General features: G+C 38.4%; 1 protein-coding gene across 8 annotated transcripts in view; it reads right to left on the bottom strand.

Annotated features, from left to right (window-relative positions):
• The window catches only part of BCAS3 (BCAS3 microtubule associated cell migration factor), a 376,521-nt gene extending 352,738 nt beyond the window's left edge, over positions 1–23,783 (bottom strand). For 3 of the 8 annotated variants that reach the window (XM_049804069.1, XM_049804071.1, XM_049804070.1), the window contains exons 1-6: positions 21,410–21,590; positions 19,825–19,912; positions 16,939–16,993; positions 14,900–14,975; positions 12,854–12,960; positions 3,130–3,211 (exon numbers count right to left, since the gene is read on the bottom strand). In XM_049804069.1, coding sequence (XP_049660026.1) covers positions 3,130–3,211; positions 12,854–12,960; positions 14,900–14,975; positions 16,939–16,993; positions 19,825–19,895 — 391 coding nt within the window. In that variant the 5' untranslated portion in view covers positions 19,896–19,912; positions 21,410–21,590. Of the gene's footprint in view, positions 1–3,129; positions 3,212–12,853; positions 12,961–14,899; positions 14,976–16,938; positions 16,994–19,824; positions 19,913–21,409; positions 21,591–22,068 lie in introns of those variants that run through there. The other 5 variants (XM_049804067.1, XM_049804066.1, XM_049804065.1 and 2 more) reach the window with 4 other exon arrangements.
• Positions 23,784–23,857: the final 74 nt, after the last annotated feature.

The following is a 23,857-nucleotide window of genomic DNA, read 5'->3' as shown; positions in this document are numbered from 1 at the left end:
CAGAGCCCGGCAAACCAGGCACCTGTATATATACAAGTAAGTACTAAACTCAATCACAGCATACAGATTTGAAAGCGAAGAGCTACGCAAGTTAAGAAGCCGTGCCAACCAGATGGCTCAGCAGATAACGCAGCATGTGGCACGCAAAGTGCCAGGACTTAGTATACTTATTTCTAAGACTGACAGTGTCCAGAGATGTTCTCATATTCTGAATATTAGCTATGCAACTTTAACTCCTTTCTTAAGCCTGAAATTTGGTCACAGTGTAAACCTTCAGTCTCCAAAAAGGCCATTTATATTGCAGGCTCTGGAAAACAATCAAAGCCACATCTACTGTTGACGGCAACAGTAGGTATTCTCTGCCCACTGAGACAAGTTAATGCCGACATTTGTCAGTGTTATTTACAGAAATCTCTCAATTCTTTATGGACATCTTAGCCAGGCTGCAGACCAACCATGCCACGGACACAGAGACATCAAAGTGCGGCAGTGCTGGGCCAGGTCAGGTCTTGCCTGGTTTGTTAGCTCAGACAAAACCCCCGAACGAACATTGCGGTATAGCTGCCAGGTCAGAACAGTTCCAGGAGCCATTTAACTGCTCAAGCATGGCACAGAGCCTGAACTAATAAACCTCATCAGATCTGAGTTGGCAGCATGCAAGGCCAGCTCCAGATACTGCACCACGTTCCTGCTACTAGGACCACTTATAACCTGCTAAATCAGATTTGAGGAGGTCTCCTTTGCAATAAGCCTGCATGAAATAAGCCTGTATGAAATGACTCTTTTGAAACAATACTTTACTATGCTATGAAGCACATGATGCAGCAGAGGATCTAACATCAAAGGACTATAGTATTTTAACAAAATAGTTGACAAACTATTAAGTTCTGCTACTGTAAAGTCACCAAGTTAAAACCATGAGCTTTCCTTTCACACCTGGGAATGAGCTTCTTATCACAAACTAAGATCTGCTTCTAGGAACGTGCCAAATCCATCCACCAAGAGAGTCCTATTTTCAATAATTCCCTTTTTACAGCTTTACAGTAAAATAGTGTTTGAGCCTACTGATGGTAATCAGCTTCTCCTTTACAAATTCCTTTTATTTTGTTCAGAATCATTAAAGCTCATGTGTTAGTTATCTAAGGCCTCTTATTACAGCTTTACTTTTATCTGATTCCAGATACTGGTCAATGATACATTCATGTACTTTTAATCAAAGATTTATTTAAACCAAGCCATGTAAAAAGAGACCAAAACATGTTTTTAAAAGGTTTGGCTTAATTTAATATGAGCTAATTTGAATAGTTTTCTAATGTAACAACTATCATTGTCAGATGCTAAATATATGCAATTTAGAGACAGAAACACAGTAACTGCTTAAAGGAGTTCATAAGCAGTGTAACTTAGTAGATTGAAAAATCGTAAAGCACTATTTTGCTATCAGAAAAAACAGAATTTATAGGTTCTTCAATTAATTTACTTCGTTTTCATTTACACTCTTTCTCCTTTTTTTTTCCCCTTTGAGAGAGGAAGGCGCATAGATATCCATTACTTAATGACACACACAACAGCAAAAAAACATAGCTCATCAGGAATTATGCAGTGTTCCCAAAAAAACAGAAGGCACAACATGCTTCTCTATTACTTTGCTCAGGAAATCACTGCAACAATATACAATGTGTCCATTAAACTTTTAACTTTCTTCATTTACTTTCTTTGAAACAGTCAAAATTATTATAATTTACTATTTTTGTAATAATTTAAACAATTAGACTTTAGGCTATATTTTTTGAGTTCACTAATTAATTCATAATATACTACTAAAATTTGTAATCCAGCATAATCCCAAAAAACCTTGGCCATACTAGAAGTACATTCTTTTCATCCATGAAGTAAAACATGGCAACCAATTTAAGCCAGAAATACGACTCAGCAGCTGTACAGAATAGCTTGCCCAGTTGAAGTTACAGGGAGAGTAGATAAGCAAAATGTTGCTGTAACCAAAAATGAGCCAGGACACCATCAAATCTGAGGCCTTTAAGAAGTCTACAATTAGATTTTGTGATTAGATTGAACAGTGCCATTATTTTTTTTTAAGGGATTTGCTTGTTTATGCATAGTTGCTCAAATTTTGCAGCAAGCTCTTCCAGGGGGTTAACTCAGAATTTCTGAAACAATCCTGCTAAACAAACTAAGCAGCTTGTTTTAGAACCTGATAAAACTCTATTTAAGCAGTAAAAGAGAGAAGGTGCCTATTGGTACTCAAGGGATCACGGTAAAAGTTCAGCCACTAAAAAGGTCAAACTGTTCGAATAAATTTTACATAAAATAAGCAGAAGAGGAACAAATTAGAAACTAGTACCAACCCAAAAGACAAATTCCATTGTCTTGTTACTTTTACTGGAGTGCAAAAGCAGCCTTTTTTAAAAACCTCATAAGAAGCTGCAATTGCTAAACTTAATGCATGCACTAATAGACTAGATAATTTCACAGTTTAGAAAATACTTTCTATTTTCTTCATAAATAAAATATTTTAATAATCAAAAAAGGACATTTTCTCTTTGTACAAACTATATTACTTAGACCAACTACTTCTTGCATTATCTTACTTGCATTGTTTCAGTTTCACCTGCTGAATGGGTAACCAAAACCTTTTAAAGAGTTGAAGAGTTTAGAACGGCATCATATTATGAATAGACTTTATAATGTACTATAACAGGAGTTTTTAATAAACGTTGACAATTTCTAGATCTACTGCTATCAGCCACTGCCTTGCCATAAAAAATAATTTCAATATTATTTTATAACAATAAAATATTGATAATAAATATTCCTAAATAGAATTGTTAACATCTCCATACTGATCTCTGACCACAGATATACCTAGATATCCTCTGAACTACAAAGGAAGCAGCACCAAAGCTAAAAATCTGAAGATGAAACTGGAGAAAGCACTGGATCATGGAGTAGAAAGCAAAACCAAGTAAATAATAGTTATAGAAAGCTATTATGAAGGTAACAGTTTAAAATGAATGGAAAAATCTTACATATCAGGTTGTAGCAATGATTTGGACAAAGATCTGTAAAACAACTTATGCTTAATTATGAGCCATATAAGTATATACTTACTGATTTGTGGAGCTGGTAAAATCCGTGCAGCTCGAACTGGACCATGACGGACAGAAAAGAGTTCCTGAGCTTCCCCACTGATCTGCAAAACATATGCATTATGAACATACAAAGTAAAAAAAAATATATACACTTATAAAAATATATATGTTTAGTAGGTAAGAACATAGGTAGAAAGACATTGTACGAAAGGTAGGTAAGAAAGTAAGTTGGTAAGATACTGCCTTTCTAAACAACCATCCACAATTTCTCTAAATTAGAATATCTTAGAAGTCTTGAATAACACAAATTATAGCAACAAAGATGGTCTGCCTCTAGCAATGCGTGCCTTAGACTGCCTGAATGAGATACTAGCACTATATTAATAATGACTATACATGTTTTAAAAGAAACAAGACTTGAAAGTTGACTGCTGACTAAAATTAACAAAAACTCTAGGAACCTGGAACACAAGCATTTATTCTACACAGTGCTTGTTTCAAAGAAAAATGCTAACTGACCAATGATCAAGAGTGGCAACTGTCGGTGGTAAAAGATCAGAAAATTTGATATATTGGTACATTCAACAGCCTCAAGGTGTGAAAATTATGTTTACAAAAAGGGGGTCAAACTAATTGTCACTAATGGCAATCTTGACAAGATTAAACCAGAAGCAGTTAAGAAGAATTTCCAGACTTCCTGTAAATGGTCAGTCAGAATGCATTTTCATAACTGCCTGGTAATGGATCCGATACAGAATGTCAAACTTCAGGAAAATGGCAAACATTATGAAGCTCATTTCCAAATAACCAACAACTTAAAACAGATGTAATAAGACTAAGAACATTGCCAACATGTTGGCATAAAGTTTTGCCAAACGAGCAGTTTACAATATCAAAAGTGAACACAATTTGGAACAAGGTTCTTATGAATCAATAAACCATAAATCCAAGTTAGCTTTTTGAAATGTCATTTTATAGTTGTTCTCATTTCTTTCTGCACTTCAGATCACACATTCAAAAAGTTAAAATACTACTACTGTTTGACCAACAAATCATAAGTATAGCACTTCAGACTCTTAGCTTACTTCCAATCTTAACCCGGAGCCTCATTATTTATTATCACTGCTTTAGATAATGTGGCCAGAATGAAACCTAACCCACTGAAGCACATGTCTGTCATAAGATTATTGTGAAAACACCATTTGTTACAGAGGTAGCCCATCATTCTGTACACAGCAAGTAAACACAGAATGTAGAGAACTACTGCTTTTCCATATTACGCCTGGAATAACATTCAAGCTACACAAATTTGGGGAAAATAACATTCTTAGCCATTTTAGTTTTGCAGACAGCTAGCAGTTCCACATTGGTATGAATCAACATTACTGTTAATGATGCGATTAGAATTATTCCTGATGGACACAACAGTTTTAAAACTGTAATCAATATGAGAATTAATCCCTTAGTCTACCCTGTTCTTATTTTATTAGGCAGATGTTGCAATCATAGCAGATTCTCCTCTTCCAGCTAGCAGCATCATCTGAACAACATACAACATTGCTGTACTCCAGCTTTTGCAAAACAGGTTTAATTCTCCCTCATGGACAGCTAGAGGCCTCTGCTCTGAAGAACTTGCTGACCAGATTCTATTCAAGACAAAAGAATGATGATCAGAAATCAACTCAGTAAAGGTTTGCCAATTGTTTTTAACAGGTCATGAGTTTGGAGGACATGTGGAAGAAAAAAAGGAGGAAAAAAAGCACATATATAACATCTGCATCCAGAAGACACAACCTGGAAAAAACTAGAGCGCAGCTAAGAAGAAAGTGAGAAAAATTTCTATTCTCTCTCTTTAAAGAGATGAAAAAAGATGAAGACAGTAGCACGTTTTCTATCCATCAGAACACACCAGCTCTATGAAAAGGGAAAGGAGGAAACAGAGACGAAAAAAAATATAAGGCTTTGGAACTATTATTATTGGCAATTAAAGATTTTTTCCCCAAAATCATGAAAATACCGTTTCACATGTGTATGCACATCAATAGCTATGAATGAAAACAAGAGGGAAAAGAACTAGCATAACAAAAGTATGGAAGAAGTGATTCACATAAAATAAGCCAACCCAATTCAGTCACCTCCTCCTACATTTTAACTATGCCAGCACATCAGCTCTAACTCCAATCTACTTCAAATAAAGTTATAGTCCCAAAAGTAAGATACACTAAGAAGGCCAAACCTTCTTAACGCAGTTTCTGCTCTTAAATATAGTGAACTCCAGAAAGCATGTTTATTTAGCCTGTGATGCCAAGACCTGGTAGAGTTTAAAGCTGAGATTTTCAAAGAAAAGCCTAAAATGTACAAATACAAATGAAGTTTATTTGTACTTCAGCACCTAACATGAAAATCCCAGCCCAGGACTTTTCATGCATATAATGGTTTTACTTTCAGTAGTTATTTAAAAGATTATTTGAAAGATAACTATTTCATCATTTCATACTGTGAGGAAATTACAGAAAGAAAGGTTGAATGGACTAACCAAAGCCACAGGATCTGACAGTAACAAAGACGAGATTATAGGTAGTTAACTCCTGTTTTGAGACCACTGTAATGTTTAATACTGTAGTGCAACAGGTCCTTTCCTCTCAGTCCGTGTAGGATTTTTTTTTTTCCCCAGGAAAGGAGAAACTTTGTAGAACTAAGAAAAAAAGCAAGTAAAGGTTCAGATAACTTCAGCCATCTGTACTGCTCACGTACTTAGCAGTTGCTGACACCTGGGAGCCAAGAAGAAGCAAATCTTAAGACATACCCCCACTGTAGGTTTTGTAATGAAAATACAAGATGCCACCCGATCACTGGCATCTCACTTGTAAAGAAAAAGCCAAATTCAGTAAAAGGCACAAAGAAGTTTACAAAAAATCTGGATGTGACACTTCAACAGGGATCAAATTAAAACTTAACCTACCACAGCTCCATAAAATAACAGTTTTCTCAAGGGATTTTCTTTTTTTTTGTTGTTGTATGTCCTTAAGTGTTCTATAGAAACAGGAAATCATAGAAGGCATTGGACTTTGTTGTATGCCATGAATTAGTAAGAGCTTGGTTATTCTTCTGGCTTGCTTGGCATTGAAAAATGCATTGGGGCTTTAAAGTTTAAGATTTTCTTTGACTTATAATTAACTTTTTTTTAAACACTACCACCAGTAGAAGCTTCTGCTGTTTGCAGCCTTGTAAAAATCTGAGTTAACTGTGGTTAATCAGAATCATGCTAATGCCCTCCATTTACCTATATAAAACATAAAATTTTATTACAATTGCTGAGGCCACATGTATCAATTTTGAGTGAAAGCACCATCTTCAGGGTAGAGAGTTTATATAGTCTGATCTTCCTGCCAGTTCAGGCCTTATCTCACTCCTGAGACAGCCAACACAGACAGCCAATCTTTTCTGTGAATGGGACACATTCCTCTAGGAACTAAAGTGGGACAAGGAACTACATTTAACAGAAGCCCAGCCCCATCGCTAAATGGCTAACAACTTTGTCACTGCCAGTTTGGGTGAGATGTGGGCTGGCAAGTATACGTAAAAGGCTCCACATCCCATTACCAGTCCCTTGAGCTACAGAGTCTCATAAGCATAGACAAAATATAAATAGACTTCATGAACTGAAAACAGAGCTCTAAATTCTTCAAAAAGCACCTGTGAAGAAAGTAGGCTGCGGCTGCCATCTTGGATTTGATCCAGCTAAGTAGCAAGTCCCTGTGGCAGCTTTCAAAGCTCTTAAAAGTTTTTCTTTCCCATTCCAAAAGCCAAGAATATTTCCAAACAGGTTTCAAGAATTGAATATTAAGCTATAAAAGCAGCTTCAGGTACTCGTTCTATGAAAGAGTGAATCCAAGATGACGGCTCCAAGCTGGTCTGATAGAACATTTCAGCTTTCCCAGCGCTTGGTATCAAACCACAAGCCCCAGACCTACATGGAAGGCCGCAAGCAAAGAACATGCCGATTCAAAACCCGGCCCCCAGTCGAGTCTTCATCGCTCTCTTCCAATAATGACAGATTGAAAGAGGAAGAACAACTCTCTCCTCCACTTAGACATCTTGAGCTATGGCTTAAAATATGACAGACCAGAAATCTGGAGCACTGGTTAATTTTTGATGACAGAGCTTTATTGTTTGAGCATACCAGTTTGCACCCATAAAAAAAAACAGAACAAAGGAAGTTTTGTTCACACTAAGGATAACTAATAGTTTCCAACCATAGAAAATGGTTTTCACATGGTGGAAGAAAAAAAAAAAAAAAAAAAAAAAAAAGAAAAAAGTCAAACATACACCAAACTGAAACAAAATTGAGTTCAAAACTCAGTGCTTAAACTACTGTGCAACTATATAAAAGGAACTGCTTGTATATTAAACTGTCGCAGACCACAGGGAAGATATCAAGAGGGGTTGTTGGTTTTTTTTTAATATACTGATACATATTTTAAATATGATATAGAGATCATGATGTGATGTTATAATATGACAACAAGCAATTGACAGATACCACGACAAACTACTGTTTGATACTGGGTTAAAGACTACTACCAGTCCTCTTACTACTGAGAGAGCAAGGAAGGACTGTAAGTAAAAGGGCAAATTTTATCACTTCAGTTTAGAAACTCAAACAGCCTGCTTTTTCATTCAAAACAATTATCTGTAATTATCCAGAGACTGTAAGAATTTAGAAGGTCAAAGAATGTTACAGTTGTCTACTCTAGAGACTGAATTAAGTATGAAATTGCACCTAGCATTTAAAATTATGACAGTGCTAATTGAATTTAAAAAACAATGAAAGCTTAGAAATGGTTTTGGTTACAGTTTCCTCAATGTTCTCACTTTGTCATACATTTTGAGGAGCTTTAGCATGATCAGGCTGCAGGCTCCCTTATAAAATTCTAATTTGGGGGACAGTTCTGCATTGGTTTTAATCATTTCTACACAACGACAAGAATGCTGCAGACAATATGGTAAGCAGGTAGAATAAGGGTATTAACAACCTTCACGAGTCTTCATTTTAGCTTTGACTCCATCCAAGAAGAGCTACCTGAAATGCTATTTGGACTCTTCAGGTACCTCTCACCACAGCCTTTTCAAAGGCTGTTGCACGTGCTTTTTTTATTATTATTATTTTTCCCCAACTGGTGTAGGGTACGATATGAATAAAAAAAACCTTCCAACAGTTCTGTGGTCACTTAATGAGTGTAAAACCAGAAAATTTCTTACACACTGCTAGCATCTTCAGTGTAAAAAACCCCAAACCTCAGAAAATTATTTGCATAGATATTTTGTAAAGTCCTTTGACATTTTTCAGGGTTACCAGGTCAGGTCATTACTATGTTTTTCCAAGTGGCTAATACAAGTCTTAACAGTGGTACCCTCCCTCTACCAGGAGGAGGTCTGGACAGAGGAAGGATTGCAGCTTACGATGTGGTAAGTGATTAGTCCTTTTCCCAGCTCCAAAAGGGGAAAGAATTACAAAGGATAAGGAATTACAAAGAAGACCACATTGAAACCCCAGCAGACAGGGCTTTTGATAAACAGTTGAGAAAACAAAATGGAACTGGCATGTCTGACTTACCATATACATCCATCTGCACATCCACATACACACACCATCTGCTGTACAACTGCAGTTTTAACAACTTAAAAATAATAGCATTATTGACAGCAGCATTTAAAGAAATTTAAGGTCTGGCAGTGGAGAAATGGCAGTGTGTGATGCCATCCTTGTCCAATGAGTCCTCTGCATTCCAGAGGTCTCCAAATGGAAGTCACCTACCATATGGGCTGACACATCCCATCAGTCTGTGGCAGCATCATTATACCACAGCCTTTAAGTATTTTTTTGTTAAATATACATCTCAGCTTGTTATTAAGAGTTCCTTTTGGTAGTTCCTACTTTATTCAACTCAAGCTTGATCATTCTTTTTTAATTGTAATATGAACCGTTATAAGATGATTTTTCTACTTCTGAAACTTTCAGCATACAATGAAAAAAAAATTATCTGCCACAAAACCAGCCAACATGCATTTCCCTGAACAGGAACATCTAGAACAGATACTTGGAAACCACATCAGGCAGAAACCATTTCCAATTGTATTTGAAACATGAAACTGGGAGCAAGGGAAAAACAAATTCCAAATAAAACATGAAACTACACTGCACAATTATCAAATAGGAACCTCTAGTCATACTTTTGTGTACTCCCAGATTTCTCCCCACTTAGCGAGGCATATTTTAAGAACACTTTTAACCTTCCCACCCCCATTTCAAAACAAACATCAAAGAAAAGTCGTTTGGACGGACACCTTCCGCTTCTTATGCAATACAGATTTAGACGCTGCACTTCAAAACCCCAGCCGTTACTTCAGCACCCAGCAGTCCAAACATTATTTCAGTCCTTTGAAGCAGCCCTAATGGTATCTTCCATTTGCAAGTAACACTTCTGTAGTCAAAGATCTTACTCCAAGGAGATGTTAATGTGAAACCACTCAGACTGCAAAGAGACACACACTCCTGGAGGCAGACTGCAAAGGTGTTTAGAAGTCAATGTAACACCATTACGGAGAGTGTCAGCTTAGAAGCTGTCATAAACACTTCATAATCACTCAGACACAAACTGAACTGCCTGCAACACATTACTTTATTAAGTGCTGAATAGAGGTTCAATTGTACGAATAAAAAGCACAATGCTACAGATAATAGCCTTACTGAGTAGATTTTCACATAAATGTCAAATTGCTGCTTTTTCAGATTTAAAGGTTTTTAAACTATAGAGATCCGCCTTTTTTTTTTTCTTAACTGGAATAACGTTGCTTAATTACAAGCTAAATACTGAGCAAGATCAAGAAGAAAGGTTTGTGTAATACCAAAGGACAGAAAAAAGTGTTACCAAATAAACGCTAAATATTAAGTCAGTCACATAAGTGCCAAATTTTATTTCTACTCAGACTAAGTAAGCAAAAAAATAAGATGGAGAAACAACAATGTGGAAAAAAAGCAGGTTATGTTATCTCCAAATGTGTTGGATATAAAAATCCTGCTCTGAAAGGATATTTAAAATTTATGTTAAAGACTATCATTCTGAGAAACTCTCCAAGACTATCTTACTAACAAAGGAACTATTTCAACATTGAAATTATAACCAACACATACAAATTGCACAGGTCGAAGCTGTACCTCCCTGGATGTGGTCTCAGAATTTCACAGAATATACAAATGAAGGGCTGACAAAGTGGTACAATATCTCTACAGTTGACATTCTTAAGATGGATGGCAAAATATTTCCACATTTGGCATTTTTTTCATTTTACTGGACACCCCTGCCCCCATTAAAAATACCTCTGCAAAAAATGAACGACACTTAGAGAAACTGTGCTGCGATTTCATTTTTCTTATTTGTCCTAAAATATTAAATAATATTAAGATCTAGGAATTATGAAGAAGTGAGATACACTGGAGGGAAAAAAAGACAATGTGGCTGTATCATCCTACTGAAAAAGAAGGTAACATCGGGTATTCCGTGGCCCAACTTGTGGCTAATTAAGACACGGGGGGGTGGGGGGATAAAAAAACCCACCCACAAACCCAAAGAAAACCCTTCTTTCCCAGTAGGAAACATGTATAAGCTACCTTGTACTACCTGGCTGACAGCATCAGTAAACAGACATAAACCAGGATAAAAAAGTAGTTTAACTTGTCAGTTTTTAGTAATCTCCACCAAATTATTTCATGTTTACTGCAGTGTACCATGGGGTAGGAGTTTAGATGCAGAACAGGTTACACCAAGGTAATCTGTTCACATAGCAAAGAACTGAAACTCCCTTTCATTCTTGCTTTCCTTGGATGTGTAGGATCCCATCCTAGACAGCATTTCTCAAGGGCATTGATACAGATAGCTCTGACACAGACAGTCTTTCATTCAGACACAGAAAGTCACTTACAAGGGATGCACAGAACTCTCACCTAACCACAGAGCAAGGGCATGTTACATACACGCACACACAGAGGGAAAAAAAACCATCTCTGCTAGACACAGAGCTGCTCGTATCATAGAGTGGCCAGGACAAGTCCCATGTCAACGCATACTTTTTTCAGAAAACACACGTTCATTTGAATAGGAAGATTTCAGCATGATAAAGTAAGCTGTTTTATAAAAATTCTTTAGCCTAAGTCTATGTGACTACTCACAGCATCCTAACTGATCAACTCGTGCTATAACTTCTGGTACTGCTACAGTTGTCGTTCCTCTCTTAGCTCAGTATCTTAGTGACACCTAATGTTTGTTTTCTGTAATACACTTCGAAGAACAAAGCCAAGCCTTTCTGAACCACTTTAATAATCTGATTTGTACATTAATATAAAACTGATCAGTCTTCAAAATAACAAAAACTAATTACATAATAATTACCTACCGTAAACCCATTCTTAGTATTCAAAGTCATTCCAGTGTAAAGGTAGATTCAAAAAAAAAAAACCAAAAGAGTGGACAAGCTAGCTTTGCTATGTCATACGTCATACACTCATACACATTTCTACTCTAAAAAGATAAAAGATGTGTTTTGTTCCACTAAAAATAAAGCCATGACAGTCAGAATTAGACACAGTTTCTCTGGACATACAAGCAGATAAAGTTTACTATATTTTGGTTAAAATGTTCCTAAGTTTTGGTTAAAGATCCTAAATTTTAGTAAAATGTTACTAAATACTGAAATATAGTGAAGTACACTAGTTCTTACTGCATTTCTAATAAACCCTCATTTAAATGCAAAAGCTCAGCAGTTTTTTTTTCTTCCTCATCTCTAGCTAACAATATGCAATCAAGACGGGAAAAGCCAGCTCTCCCACACTTCAGTGAAACTCAGTTTAACTTGACTTTCAGTGTACAAATTAACATTTTTTTTTATTATACTGTCTAAGCTACTGGTATATAAACACATGTCCTACATAGTTAACCATAAAGTAATAAAAAACCCATACATATTTCTAAAAAAACCAATGTATTTTACAAAGGAAAAGAACTCTACCCTCTCTACATTATTTTGAAGGACAAGGTGTTATAAGCAATTTTTTTTTTTTTTAAGTTAAGAATTTTATGACCTACTGTATTAAACTTTATTCTATAGTTTCAAGAAATTTGGGGGAAATTCCCCAAATTAAGACCATGTGCTCATAAACCACTCTGAAACACAAACTGCAGGGTGTATGTACGACAGCATGAAATCAAACCCATATGCACACATAGACTTTAATAAAATTAAAATTGCAAATCATGTACATGACAAACATTTGATTGTAAAATACTATTAATACGGTCATACTTGCATTCCTGGGACAAACAAATGCTTTTCATATTTTTCCAGCCTTATTCCTTTCTGTAGGTTAAAAAGATTTCTGTCTTTTCTGGGATACAAACTATTCCATAATGTCAAACACTACTCCCAATTTGACTCCAAAAATTCACTTAATAGAAGTAATTTGTAAAAAGCCTTCAAATCTGAAGGTACACAAATTCAAGTGTTTGATCTATGCTCAGTATTAATCTTAAGATAAGCATATTACATACAAACCATATGACATTGATGATAAATGTTGGCTCTTTACACTTCAATAGGAAAAATGAAAAGTAAGGTATTAAAGTAATAACACAACATTACAAACAAAAAAGCGTCTGGCACAGAAGTGAAGTGAAATCCACACTTACAGGTATGCTCCAGACTTGCATTCCATCACTGTATCCAATCATTAGCAGTAATGGTGGTTCATTCCCGGTGCTATGTATTTCATGAAACTCCATATTCCTTGATGTATCTAAATTGGGTTTAAATATCAAAGCCATTATTATCAGCTATGGCTGATGTCAGTTATACTAGATTGTGTTTTCTCAATGCATGTTTCTGTTGTCATAAGTAAAGGCAAGCAAAGTGTTTTAAATTTTTATGCTGGAACAATACTGAAATATATTATTTTAGGAAAACAGCAGATGTGTTAAAGTTTCACAGAGAGGCTACAAAGCAATAAAATTTAAAATTATGGAGAAAAGTTTTCTGGATTGTGGGTTGTCACTAAATACCCCAAAAACTTCTGTTAATTCTTTCTCCAATGATTAATAAAACATGGCAAACTTTTCAAACAAAGAAAAATTTGCAAAGGACCAACAAAATAAGCATTAACAAATACAGAAATTACAAATGCACAGACTGGTCAAAACTATTTCTAGATACTATATAATTAATCTTTACATCAACCTTACCAAAAGAAGAAAATCCCCAGGAAGAAAAGTGCTACAGGACATAATAATCAAAAATATTAAGCTTTTCTTGAGTTAATCCCTCTAAAACTACAGTTTCAACCATGACAGAATGAACAAAAGCTCACTGCAAGCATGTAAGCATCAATGAAAGAGAGGAAATATTTAGGATGGTAAAAGAGGATATATTCAGGCCCAATCAGATCAGGCTGCATAAAAGTAAATTCAAACAGAATACAAACAATTCTGAAGAATATTCTAAAGATTTTTTGTTATACTACAGAAAAGAATGTAAAGAGGGAATGCCTGAGATTTTTAAAAAATGAATATATGAGGGAAAAAAAACCCACAAGCAAACAAACCTTAGGTAGCCTAAAGCCGGACATAATGCCACCTACAGGCTGATAGTTCTAAAACCCTTGAATTTATGAACTGCCAGCCTCTGTGCCATTTCAACAGCTGGAAAACATATAATCTTCCCTATTAACCTCTTGGAAAGGCTGAAAATTCCCCATCACAGCTCTGGCTACGGTTGCTATTACTTCATCTGAGACCAGAATGGCCTTTGCCATAGAGCTCTAGACAGGAAAATAAGATGGCAGACAAGAAACAGCAATCCACTGAAAGACTTCAATCCAGTGTTCTCCAGAAGGCAAGTCCCTTAGTTCCCCAGCTACAACAAGCACACATAGCACACACCACAAACAACTCCAAGATGTTCAATTCATTCAAGAAGTAACTACCTGATAGCACCTTTCAACCATTTCTCATTCAGTGCCTAACCTTCCCGATTCAAAAAAAGGTAACTAGGATAGATGGGTAAATCAGCTCAGATCTTAAGGGGGGGAATCTACTTGATACTCTTAGCAAAAGCTTTTAACAATCACGATTTTCTCTTAAAACGGTTGGAGATCTGTTTTCTGCACTGTCAGTAGTCTTTGCTGATGATTTCTTAAGATACGCTGGAAGTGATAAGGTACGTTTTAGAGAATATTTTGTGAGTTTGCTCTATTACTTCCCTGAAAGACATCACGGAATCTCCTGCTTACCTCACCTCACTGCTCTTCATTTCTAGGTTACTCCAAATTCTATCACCCCACTGAAAATATATCTGGGACCTGGACTGGATTCACAGTTAGATAATATGGCTTTGAAATCAAACAGTTGATGAAATAAATTCAGTTCTCTGCTTTGTTTTCAACTACCTTAAGGAAAAGAAATGGATTATTTTTTCTTGCCCCTCTTCCTAAGCAGGAGTTAGTTTGCCTTTAGATGAAGTCACAAGGCCTATTTGTTCTACTTGGTAGATACTGAATGGAAGTGCAGTTATTCACTTAGAATTTAGTCTGTCTAGAACAGGGAAATGAAATACTTAATTTTCAGTCAACAATGCTTACTGATAAAGCTGACTGAAATTATTGTACATGGACCAAAAAAAAAAAAAAAAAAAAAAAAAAAAAAAAAAATCACAAAAATAAGTGAGAGAAAATGAAGCCATACCATTTAAATCTGCATTTTCAAATCTGACCCAAATGATCTTCTCCTTTTCTTCTGCTGGTGGGGTACCACTGTAGGCCTGGACAAAAAGCAAAAGGGTTAAAATAAGAAAGTTTAATACCGTTTCTTCTCCCTCTCTAGACCACAGGAGGGAATGTAAGTTAGAAAAACAGAGATACATGTATCTTGTTGTTGCCAGTATTCCTGTGAGGTTTTGTTTCAAACATGAATAGTTCCATGACCAACATACACCATACTAAATATAACTCAACAAGCATAACATCACTTACTAATGTAGAAATGACAAGACATATATAACAATAAGTCTGCTGGAGCAGGTTAGAAATGCCACATGACCTACAGTAATTTAGTCAAGCTAAAACAGTGGCTTCTACAATCTTTAACTTTAGCAGTTGTACAGTACTTCTAAAAGCAATGTTAGAGGTTCTCACGTGAGGCATTTTTACTTTTTAAATTCTCTTTAGTTCACTTAAAAGCTTTGTAAGCAAGACTGAGGAAAGAAGGAGACCTTTACTACATAGTTAATTTTACTGACATGTTTTAGTTATATTTGTGACATCTTTTACATAGCCATTTAAAAGAGAATAAAATGTCATTCCAGTAGAACAGATCCATGTTTCAGTTCTGTGTTCTAGATTCCCATAAAAAGATGAGATACAAAAAGAAACTGTGAGGGAGACTTGCAGTGTTTCCAAATTGCAAGTTTACAGTTCTCAGGAGAAACTGTGGTAGTAAGAATGTGAGCTACAGTAGAAATACCATCACTTCACTTCCAAATGAATTATAACAAAATACTGTGAGGTATTTTGGATTAAATATGAAAAGAGCTTGTATAATCACATGCCAGAAAAACAATAACATGAACTAAAAATACAAATTTAAAAAATAAGTGTGGGTATTACTTTTCAAAACAAATCACATTCCATGCTTCCAAGGCAAACTGATTTGTAAAATAAAACACAGACTGTATCCTTTAACTACAGAGGGGAAAAAAACAGGGGTGTGCATAGAATGCAGCAATCTTTTAAATGAAAGTTCAACTATTTTTAATTTTGGACATGAGTCCAAAATGCATTTCACAAATTGGTATTAGTGAAAGGAATTTTTTTTATTATTATTGAGGAAATTAATGACTAACAAATGAAGATAATCTTTCAAATAAGAACTAAGATAGTTTCCTGAGGTTACAATTAGCTGCAATGCTCCTCCACTGCAGACTACAGCCTCCCCAAAGAGTAACAAAACAAAATTAGTTTCCCTCTGCTACGGAGAGGCCCATGAGCAACATAGAAGCGGCCATTCCAGTTTCATGCTGCTGCTACCTACAAAAACTATGACCAAGAGCAGACATAAGCTTCATAGTTATTCTCCAGAGAGGAAGATCCCAGAAATGGGGGAGGGGGGGAATAAAAAATAAAAAAGCAGAGCAAGGAATTCTGTTTTGCAAAACGCTGGGGAACAATGAGCTACCCAGAGCTCCACAGCAGCCAAGACATTCTGAGGCAAGTTAAGGAAACAAGATAAAAAAGAGAGAGTAAAGGAGGCAAAAGAAACTTTCTCCTTTTCAGCCAATGATAAAAGCTAAGGTGACAAAGAGTGTCTACCAAGTTGTTCTAACACCAATCCAGCCAGGGTTCATACACAGGTTTCCAACTCCAACCCAGAAAAAACGTATTTGAAAGAGGCAGAGCAAGTATTATGCCCAGCCTCTCCCCTCCGCAGCTATTCTATTGCCATATTGTCGTAGGAAAAGGCTGCAATCTTCTTCCTGCTATTTATATTGTAATGCTTCAGCTTCTATGTAGCTAAGAATTTCATTTTAATTATTACCTATAAGAGGAAATGTGTAGGCCCAATCTTCAGATGGTACACAGTCTACGCTTTTAAAAACCTGGTCTCAAGATTCACATTCAAAAACCAAAAAAATTTGGCTTTTGTTTTTCAATGGTATTTTGGTCCACCTGACACACACTTCAACTGCTTTGTACACCAAAAAAATAGTTTTAAAGATCTACACATACCTGTGGCACAACATCTTGGAGGAACGTAACGACGCTTTCCATATATGACTGTTCCCTTGAAAACAGAAGGAGAATTTTAACTACCACTGAAGTTCAGAAACAGGCGTGAATATATTAAATAAGACATCTCACCAGAGAAAACATGTACAATTTTTAGTGCAAAGGAGAATATTAAGTATGCAATGCAGTTACTTAATATACTGCCAAACACTCTGACAATATAAATAGTGGCCTAAAACTCTGTAAAAAGCTAAAGTGATACCTGTTTATGAAATAACTGCTTGGGGGAAAAGTATAAAATGTAACAGTCAAGAAATTACTCCATGTTCTCCACATCAGAGTGGCTGACTGAAGTAGAACACGCATTTGGAAATTATTCTTCAGCATTTTTCTACTTGATTTGGCTATTACAACATGAAGATGAGGACTTAAGCTAAGGGCCGGAGCTCTCCTTGTGCGGCAAGTGAACTTTAAGACCTCATATGCGCTATGTACAATGATGAAGTAAGTGGTAGCGCCTGGGGGCAGGAGAGGTATTTTCAGGTAAGATTTTGTAGCTTGGGAAGCTTATTCCTTCTTGGAAGTTCATTAGCAGCAATGATTTAGAATAGTATATAGTGCAAGATATGTTTGTTCTGGTAGATTTAAACTAATGCTTTCATTAGCTTATCCCTGCATGAGCAGCGAGTCTCTTGTGTAACTGCTGAGCAACATACAACGTGGGTTGACTATATTAGACAGACGGTGTTGAAACTATGCAAAAAGTTTGCGCCTTCTGTAATGAGTAATACCGAAACATGCTGGCAACAAGAAGTATCTTCATAAAGTCTGAGACAATTTAAAAAACAGAATTAACTCTTTAGGTAACAGCTTTGGCAGCCCCCATATTAATTTTCATATTGGTAGTAATTTTTCTTGTGCCAACTCAAGATTTCTAATAGCAACAAAGAAAAATCATAAACTAGGAAATCTAGACTTTTGATGTCCAAAGCCACATATACTTTATTCATGCTTTCTGAAACTGCTGTGTAAGATTCTTTTAATAGAAATTGGAGTGTTTAGTATTTAAGAATTAGGTACTCTGCCCTATACACAGCAATACGGAAGATACTTCAAGTCAAATACTGCCAACACCTGGATCAGCTTAACTGGTTGACTCCTCTCTGAAAACAAAGATAAAACTAAAACATAAAGTTTTAAAGGTTAGAAAGCTTATTCCAACTCATGAAAAAAAACCTAGATTTTGTTCAGCAATCCAAGGATTACTGCAACAAATAAAGTTTGTGTTACTGCTTTAGGCTGAGGCCTTATAAATGAGCTGTGGTTTATAGTGCTGATTCTTCTTTGATTTATGTAGGTCACCAAAACTGTGTCTGTGTACCTCCAGAGCCCTTTATTACCTAGTAATAATACTTGTCTACAGGTATAGTATTAAATAAGGTGTCTGAAGCTCTCACGTGAATGCCTACCAGCAAGAGTCATACTGTCTTCATTTTTCAGCTCATGAAATGAGTACTTCCCCCCCCCCCCCCCCCCCAGTACGTCTTGAAACAAAGTTGATGTTTAGGAAATGTTTTATTGAGTATAGGTACTCTAAATGTCTCCTGAAGTTGAAAAACTTCCAAGAAGATATCTTTAAAGAGCTCAAAAACAAGCAAAACAACAAAACCGACCCCCCCCCAAAAAAAAAGTCTTGTTAGTAAGAATCTAGGAGTTTAACACAAGCGGCAGAATGCTGCTGCAGGCTACGCAACATACACAAACTCTCATCAAAAATACTGCAATTTTTGAGGTGAAAAGATATACCTCAAGAACAAGCCACCATATTTAATAAAACAAAAGAACAGATGACCTTATTCTAACAGTGTTTTTCTATTACTATTTGTTCAAAATTTACTTTGAAGAAAAGGTCATGACAAACAGAAATGCATTTGTTGAGGAATTCTGCAACCTAAAAAAAGCTTATTCTACCACATGGCTGTAAGACAAACCTCTAACACAACTTTCTGTGTTACAATGATAGGTTTCTTGTGCTCCCTGGTAAAAATAAAGCTCATCTTGATGTCAAAATACACAACTTTCTCCAGTGGCAAACTAATAGCCGCTGAAACTGATAGCACAAGTGAACATTTCAATACAGTGCCATTTTGCAGCAACAATTCAGCAGTATAAACATCACCAAGAAAAACTGCTCAAAAAAATCCTTTAACAAACACAAGACCATAAATCTTCTAGACTCTTACTAAGCTCTTTTGCCATGAAAGCATCTTCATATAAACACAATGAAAATAAGGATGCCCAAGCAAAAAAAATGGTCTCTTATGCACTCCAACTGGAGAGAGGTAGCTTCTTCCTTTGTTCTTGGTTTTGTTCTCTTAAGCAAAAAAAATTAGAATCCACAATTCTACTTACTGAAGACTTTTAATGACAGGCTTATACGTTTTAATATATCCACCCCTGTGACAAGGTATTATTAAAAAGAACAGCAAGAAATGAACATGCTACACACGTTCCTTCTAGCCTAAGGAAGGAGTCTGCAGTCATTGATCTACAGCTAGCATAGTGTTTGCACAGCAAACAAAATTGTGTAAACAAACAACAAAACATTGCAATATAGTCATCTTTAAAATGTACAACTTTGAAGGTCTTGATATATGTGTGAAAAGCAACCCATTTACAGAGACAGTTTGACCCGCACAGTCCTAGGAGACAGGAATGCAACACCCGTTTACTTTATTTTATTGGAAAATACTCAATGCAAAAAACCCCGTACTGTCAACACATGCCCTCACAGCTGGCTTTGAAAGAAAATTCAGGCTAGGTTCTTCTGCTACAACAACATAAAAACCACTTCAAATAAGGGCTATTCTTCTAGAACATGCTTACGTGACAGCTTGTGGGCGAACCACCACTCCTCCAGTACATCGACTAGGGCGGCGTGGAGATTCTGTCGCCATTGTTTCTTTTCAGGTACCTGTGAGAAACACGTTTCTTTTTAATAATAATTTGTATCAGGATTATTTATTACACCAGTTCTTGACATAGTCTTCAGGATGATAAAGACCTCTTGAAGAAAGAAACTTAACTTATACAAACCTGTAAGGCACTATGCCCCTTTACAGCACTTAAAAAAAAAATACTAAAAAACCCCAACAAACAACTTCTTTTTTCAGTATCTCAATCACTACAGCTCCTGCAATGTATGTGAAAGCAAAAAAAACCCCCACAGACCCGCATGATAGAGTGGAAAATTTTCTTCAAACTGTACATTAAAGATAGTGGTACAGAACACAGTTATCATCAGCATTACGTATGACCACTATTTACCGATGAGCTGTTGTCTTAGAAAATAATTATATAAAAATAATGTACAATCACAATTGCAGCGTACTGTACTCTTGAAAATCTGTAATGGGTTACATTGAAGCTAACATAAAAAGCGTTACTGTACTCTTGAAAATGTGTAATGGGTTACATTGAAGCTAACATAAAAAGTGTGATGGAACACATTCTGCTTTTTTTATGTCAGCTTTTTGTGCCGTCTTCAAGTTTTTCTTCACACTTCTGTTCTTCCGTGTGAAAATTCAGCATAACATTCCTAAAGGCAAAAAACACTTGAGCATCACAGATCCCAGCCACCTCTTCACTTCGCCATTCAGCTGCTCCATTGTCACACACCCCCTGCCCCACCCCAAACCAAGAACCAGTACATAAAGCGACAGAAAAAGCCAAATCCCCAACGTGGTATGGGTTATCAGCATCACTTCACGTTTGGGCAGTCTTTGTAAGGGCCGTCTCATTAGGCGAGGCAAGGATAAACACTTAGCCCCATAGAAATTAATAACAAAACGTTCAGCAGTACAACCGAAGTTTGACGCGCACGCCAAGCAACCTTAAAAGAAAAAAAATAACACGTAAAGGGTAAAATATCCCTTCAAACTATGCCTAAATCCAGCGGGACACCTGCGCCAGCCGGCGCTCGTCGCCCTCCCCTCAGCCCTGAGTGCTGTCACCTGCACCACAGCCCCGAGCACCTGAGAAGTTGTAACACCGGGGCTCTGCCGTGCGGGAACCCTCCCACAGGCGGGAACACCGGCCCCACAGAGGACCGCGGCCGGAAAAACCCCGGGGCACCCTCAACCACCGGCTGTTGAGCAACTTCAGAACGAAACGCTCCAACCTGACCGGCCTCTCCGGGAATCAGGCCGCGGCTAACCGAGACCCGCCGGACGCCCCTCTCCTCACACCTCAGACTCCCTCAGGATTCCCTCAGGCCCCCGCCCTCCCTCCCTCAGCGCCCCGGGCCCCTGCCCGGCCTCACATCCCCAGGCTCGCCCTCAGAGCCGGCCACAGCGCTCCCCCACAGCCCGGGCCCGCCCCACAGCCCTCACCCAGCTCTCCCGGCCCCGGTCTCGGCCGCCCCGTCGTCCCGTCCCGTCCGCCCCCTCCCCACCCCCCCGCCTCCCCTCACCTGCCGCCCTCTCCCCTCAGCCCGGCGCCTCACTGACAGTGTTTGGGACCCCCACGGGGAATGACACCCAGCGCACCGCGCGCTGCTAGCCAATCAGAAGCTTCCGAAGGCGGGCCGCTCCTCGCTGCCGGCCAACCCCCCGCCCCGCTTGTCCAGCAGTGGGCGGGGCGCCGGGAGGAGACGGAGGGGCGGCTGCGCCCTGAGCTCGGTCGAGGCGGTTGGGCTGCCCCCACCCGCGGCTTTGTTTACATCGCGATCTCGCGAGAGCCGCCGGCGCCCGTCCCGCGCACGTGGGCGGAGGCGGGGCCGCGCGTCACGCGCCGCGCCGCCCATTGGCGGACGAGGGCCGCAAGTGTTTATACTTGCCCGCGCGGCCCGGCGCGGTGACGCGGCGGCGGGCTCTGAGGGGAGGGGGGGAGGGGAAGGCGAGGCGGGCGTTCGTTCGTTCGTTCGTTCGCCTCTCGCCCGGGGGAAGAGAGGTTTGGCCGCGGCGAGGGGAGGTGAGCGGGGCTGAAGGGAGAGGTCTGGGCCCTGCTGCCCTCGGTGCTTGGCGGGGGGAGGCGGCGGAGGGTGAGGGGGGGGGCCTGGGGGTCGAGGGTACCCCTCAGCAGGTAGGGCGGGAGCCTCGGGAGGAGCGTCTCCCTGTCAGGAGAGCTTACCGCCAACGGGTCCTGAGAGGATTTCTTCGGAGTTCGGGTTTTTTGGCAGCGCTGTCGCAAGCAGAGGGATGTTTACAGGTGTCCGCGCAGATGCCTGAGGGTGACGCAGTTCTCTGTAGCTGAGTAACCGCCTTGGTAGGCAGCTCCTCACAAGCCGGTCAGGTTTCCCGTCAGGGAGCCTGGGCCTCTGGCTCGCCGTTCCAGGCAGCGGGCACCTCAATGTCAGGATCGAGCGACCTGTTCTGAGAATCTACCCTGACTTCCGTAACCGCAAGCCATAACCTACGCATCAAAAAAATCAAAACGGTTACCAAAGAGCGTTGCACAGCACGCTGCTTCACCAAGTACCTCTCAGGGAAGAGTAACCACTCTTCGTTCCTCTTGCCCTGAGGAAGATTTCAAACACTTGCTTCCTAACGGCTAAGCTGCCCCACAGAGTTGTCCTCTGGGGGGGGGAAGTAGCACTAGGGGCTTTTTTTTTTTAATTTTTGGAAAGTGTAACAGGGTGATGCAAGTCATGCGTGCTTTCAGCATCTTCTTGATGATGCAGAACTGTGGTTTTGCACATATTTGTGCTTTATTTCACAAGAAAAAAAAGTTGGTGTAACTCGGGCTTCATTTTAGGAGGAGAGCGTGTTCACACACTAGCTGTAAATTCCCACACTTCATCTCAGCTTTGATAATTAATCTCAGAGAAGTCAAATGATATGTAGGTGGGTATACACAAGAGTAAACTGCTGGCAGTTTGTATCAGCAAGTAAGTTTGTCTACTGTAGAGGAGCTTTGAATGTTTAATGCTTACCCTCATTCAGCAGCTTTCCCAGGAAAAGCTGTAGGTTTTGTTTGGTTTATTAAAAGTGAAAAAAGCTGCTGCCTGTCCCTCCAGCTGGAGAAGCCCAAGTCTAGAACTGTTGTGAGGAAATGTGGCAGAACCAAGGCATGCATTTATGAAGGCAGCAGAATTGGATGAGAATTTAAATTTTGCTTCTATATAAAGAAAAAAAACCTGAGAAAATTGCTGTAGTCTCTTTGCTTTTACATACACACACTGTAAGCAGCAATACAGATACTCATCTAACTAATGTGTTGCACCTGCATCTTTACTGTGAGCATCTTAAAAGGTGGAATGTCACACAGTTAAATAGACAATTACTATCTTAGTTTGGTGCAAAGATTGCTGCTAGGTAAGCATATAAAGCTGCTGTTAAGCCTCTATACACTTTGCCCCTGCCCTTATGTGGTATATAATGTCAACATCACTTATCCCAAAACTTCATTGTTAACTCTTAAGTTACATCCCATATACACAGAAATAAATTCTTGGAGGATCCAGTTTGGGCAGGCTGTTATTTTTGTCTTGTAAGACAATGCTGTATTCACAGGATGGATGAAAAAGAATTACACATTTTCAGAAAGCATACAATTCCCCCTAGGATTCCTGCAACCATGGCAACATACATAGATAGCAGGCCTGATTTCAACCCATGTTTTATTGTTCGAGCAGTAAAGAATTAAAGTCTCTAAATACCACCCTAGCCCTTGGAATAAAATACTGGCCTTGTACTTCCCCATTAAAGAAATGCAGGTTATATATTGCTGCAGTTTAACAAACATTTGTATAAAGTGCCAAGATCAGTTCCACAGTAAAACTATGTGGGATGTCTTGTTTTGTAAACCACATAGCCGCAGTGAAGAAGGGGAGGGTATTAGATTTTAATGAATGCAAAATAAATACAAATGTGCTCAATAGAACTTAAGCTTGAAATTAAAAAAAAAAAAAAGGCACCCC

This window comes from Accipiter gentilis, chromosome 6 (assembly GCF_929443795.1).
Source record: "Accipiter gentilis chromosome 6, bAccGen1.1, whole genome shotgun sequence".
Lineage (NCBI taxonomy): Eukaryota > Metazoa > Chordata > Aves > Accipitriformes > Accipitridae > Astur > Astur gentilis.
The sequence above is the reverse complement of the archived record's forward strand: the minus strand, read 5'-3'. Positions and strand labels throughout refer to the sequence as shown.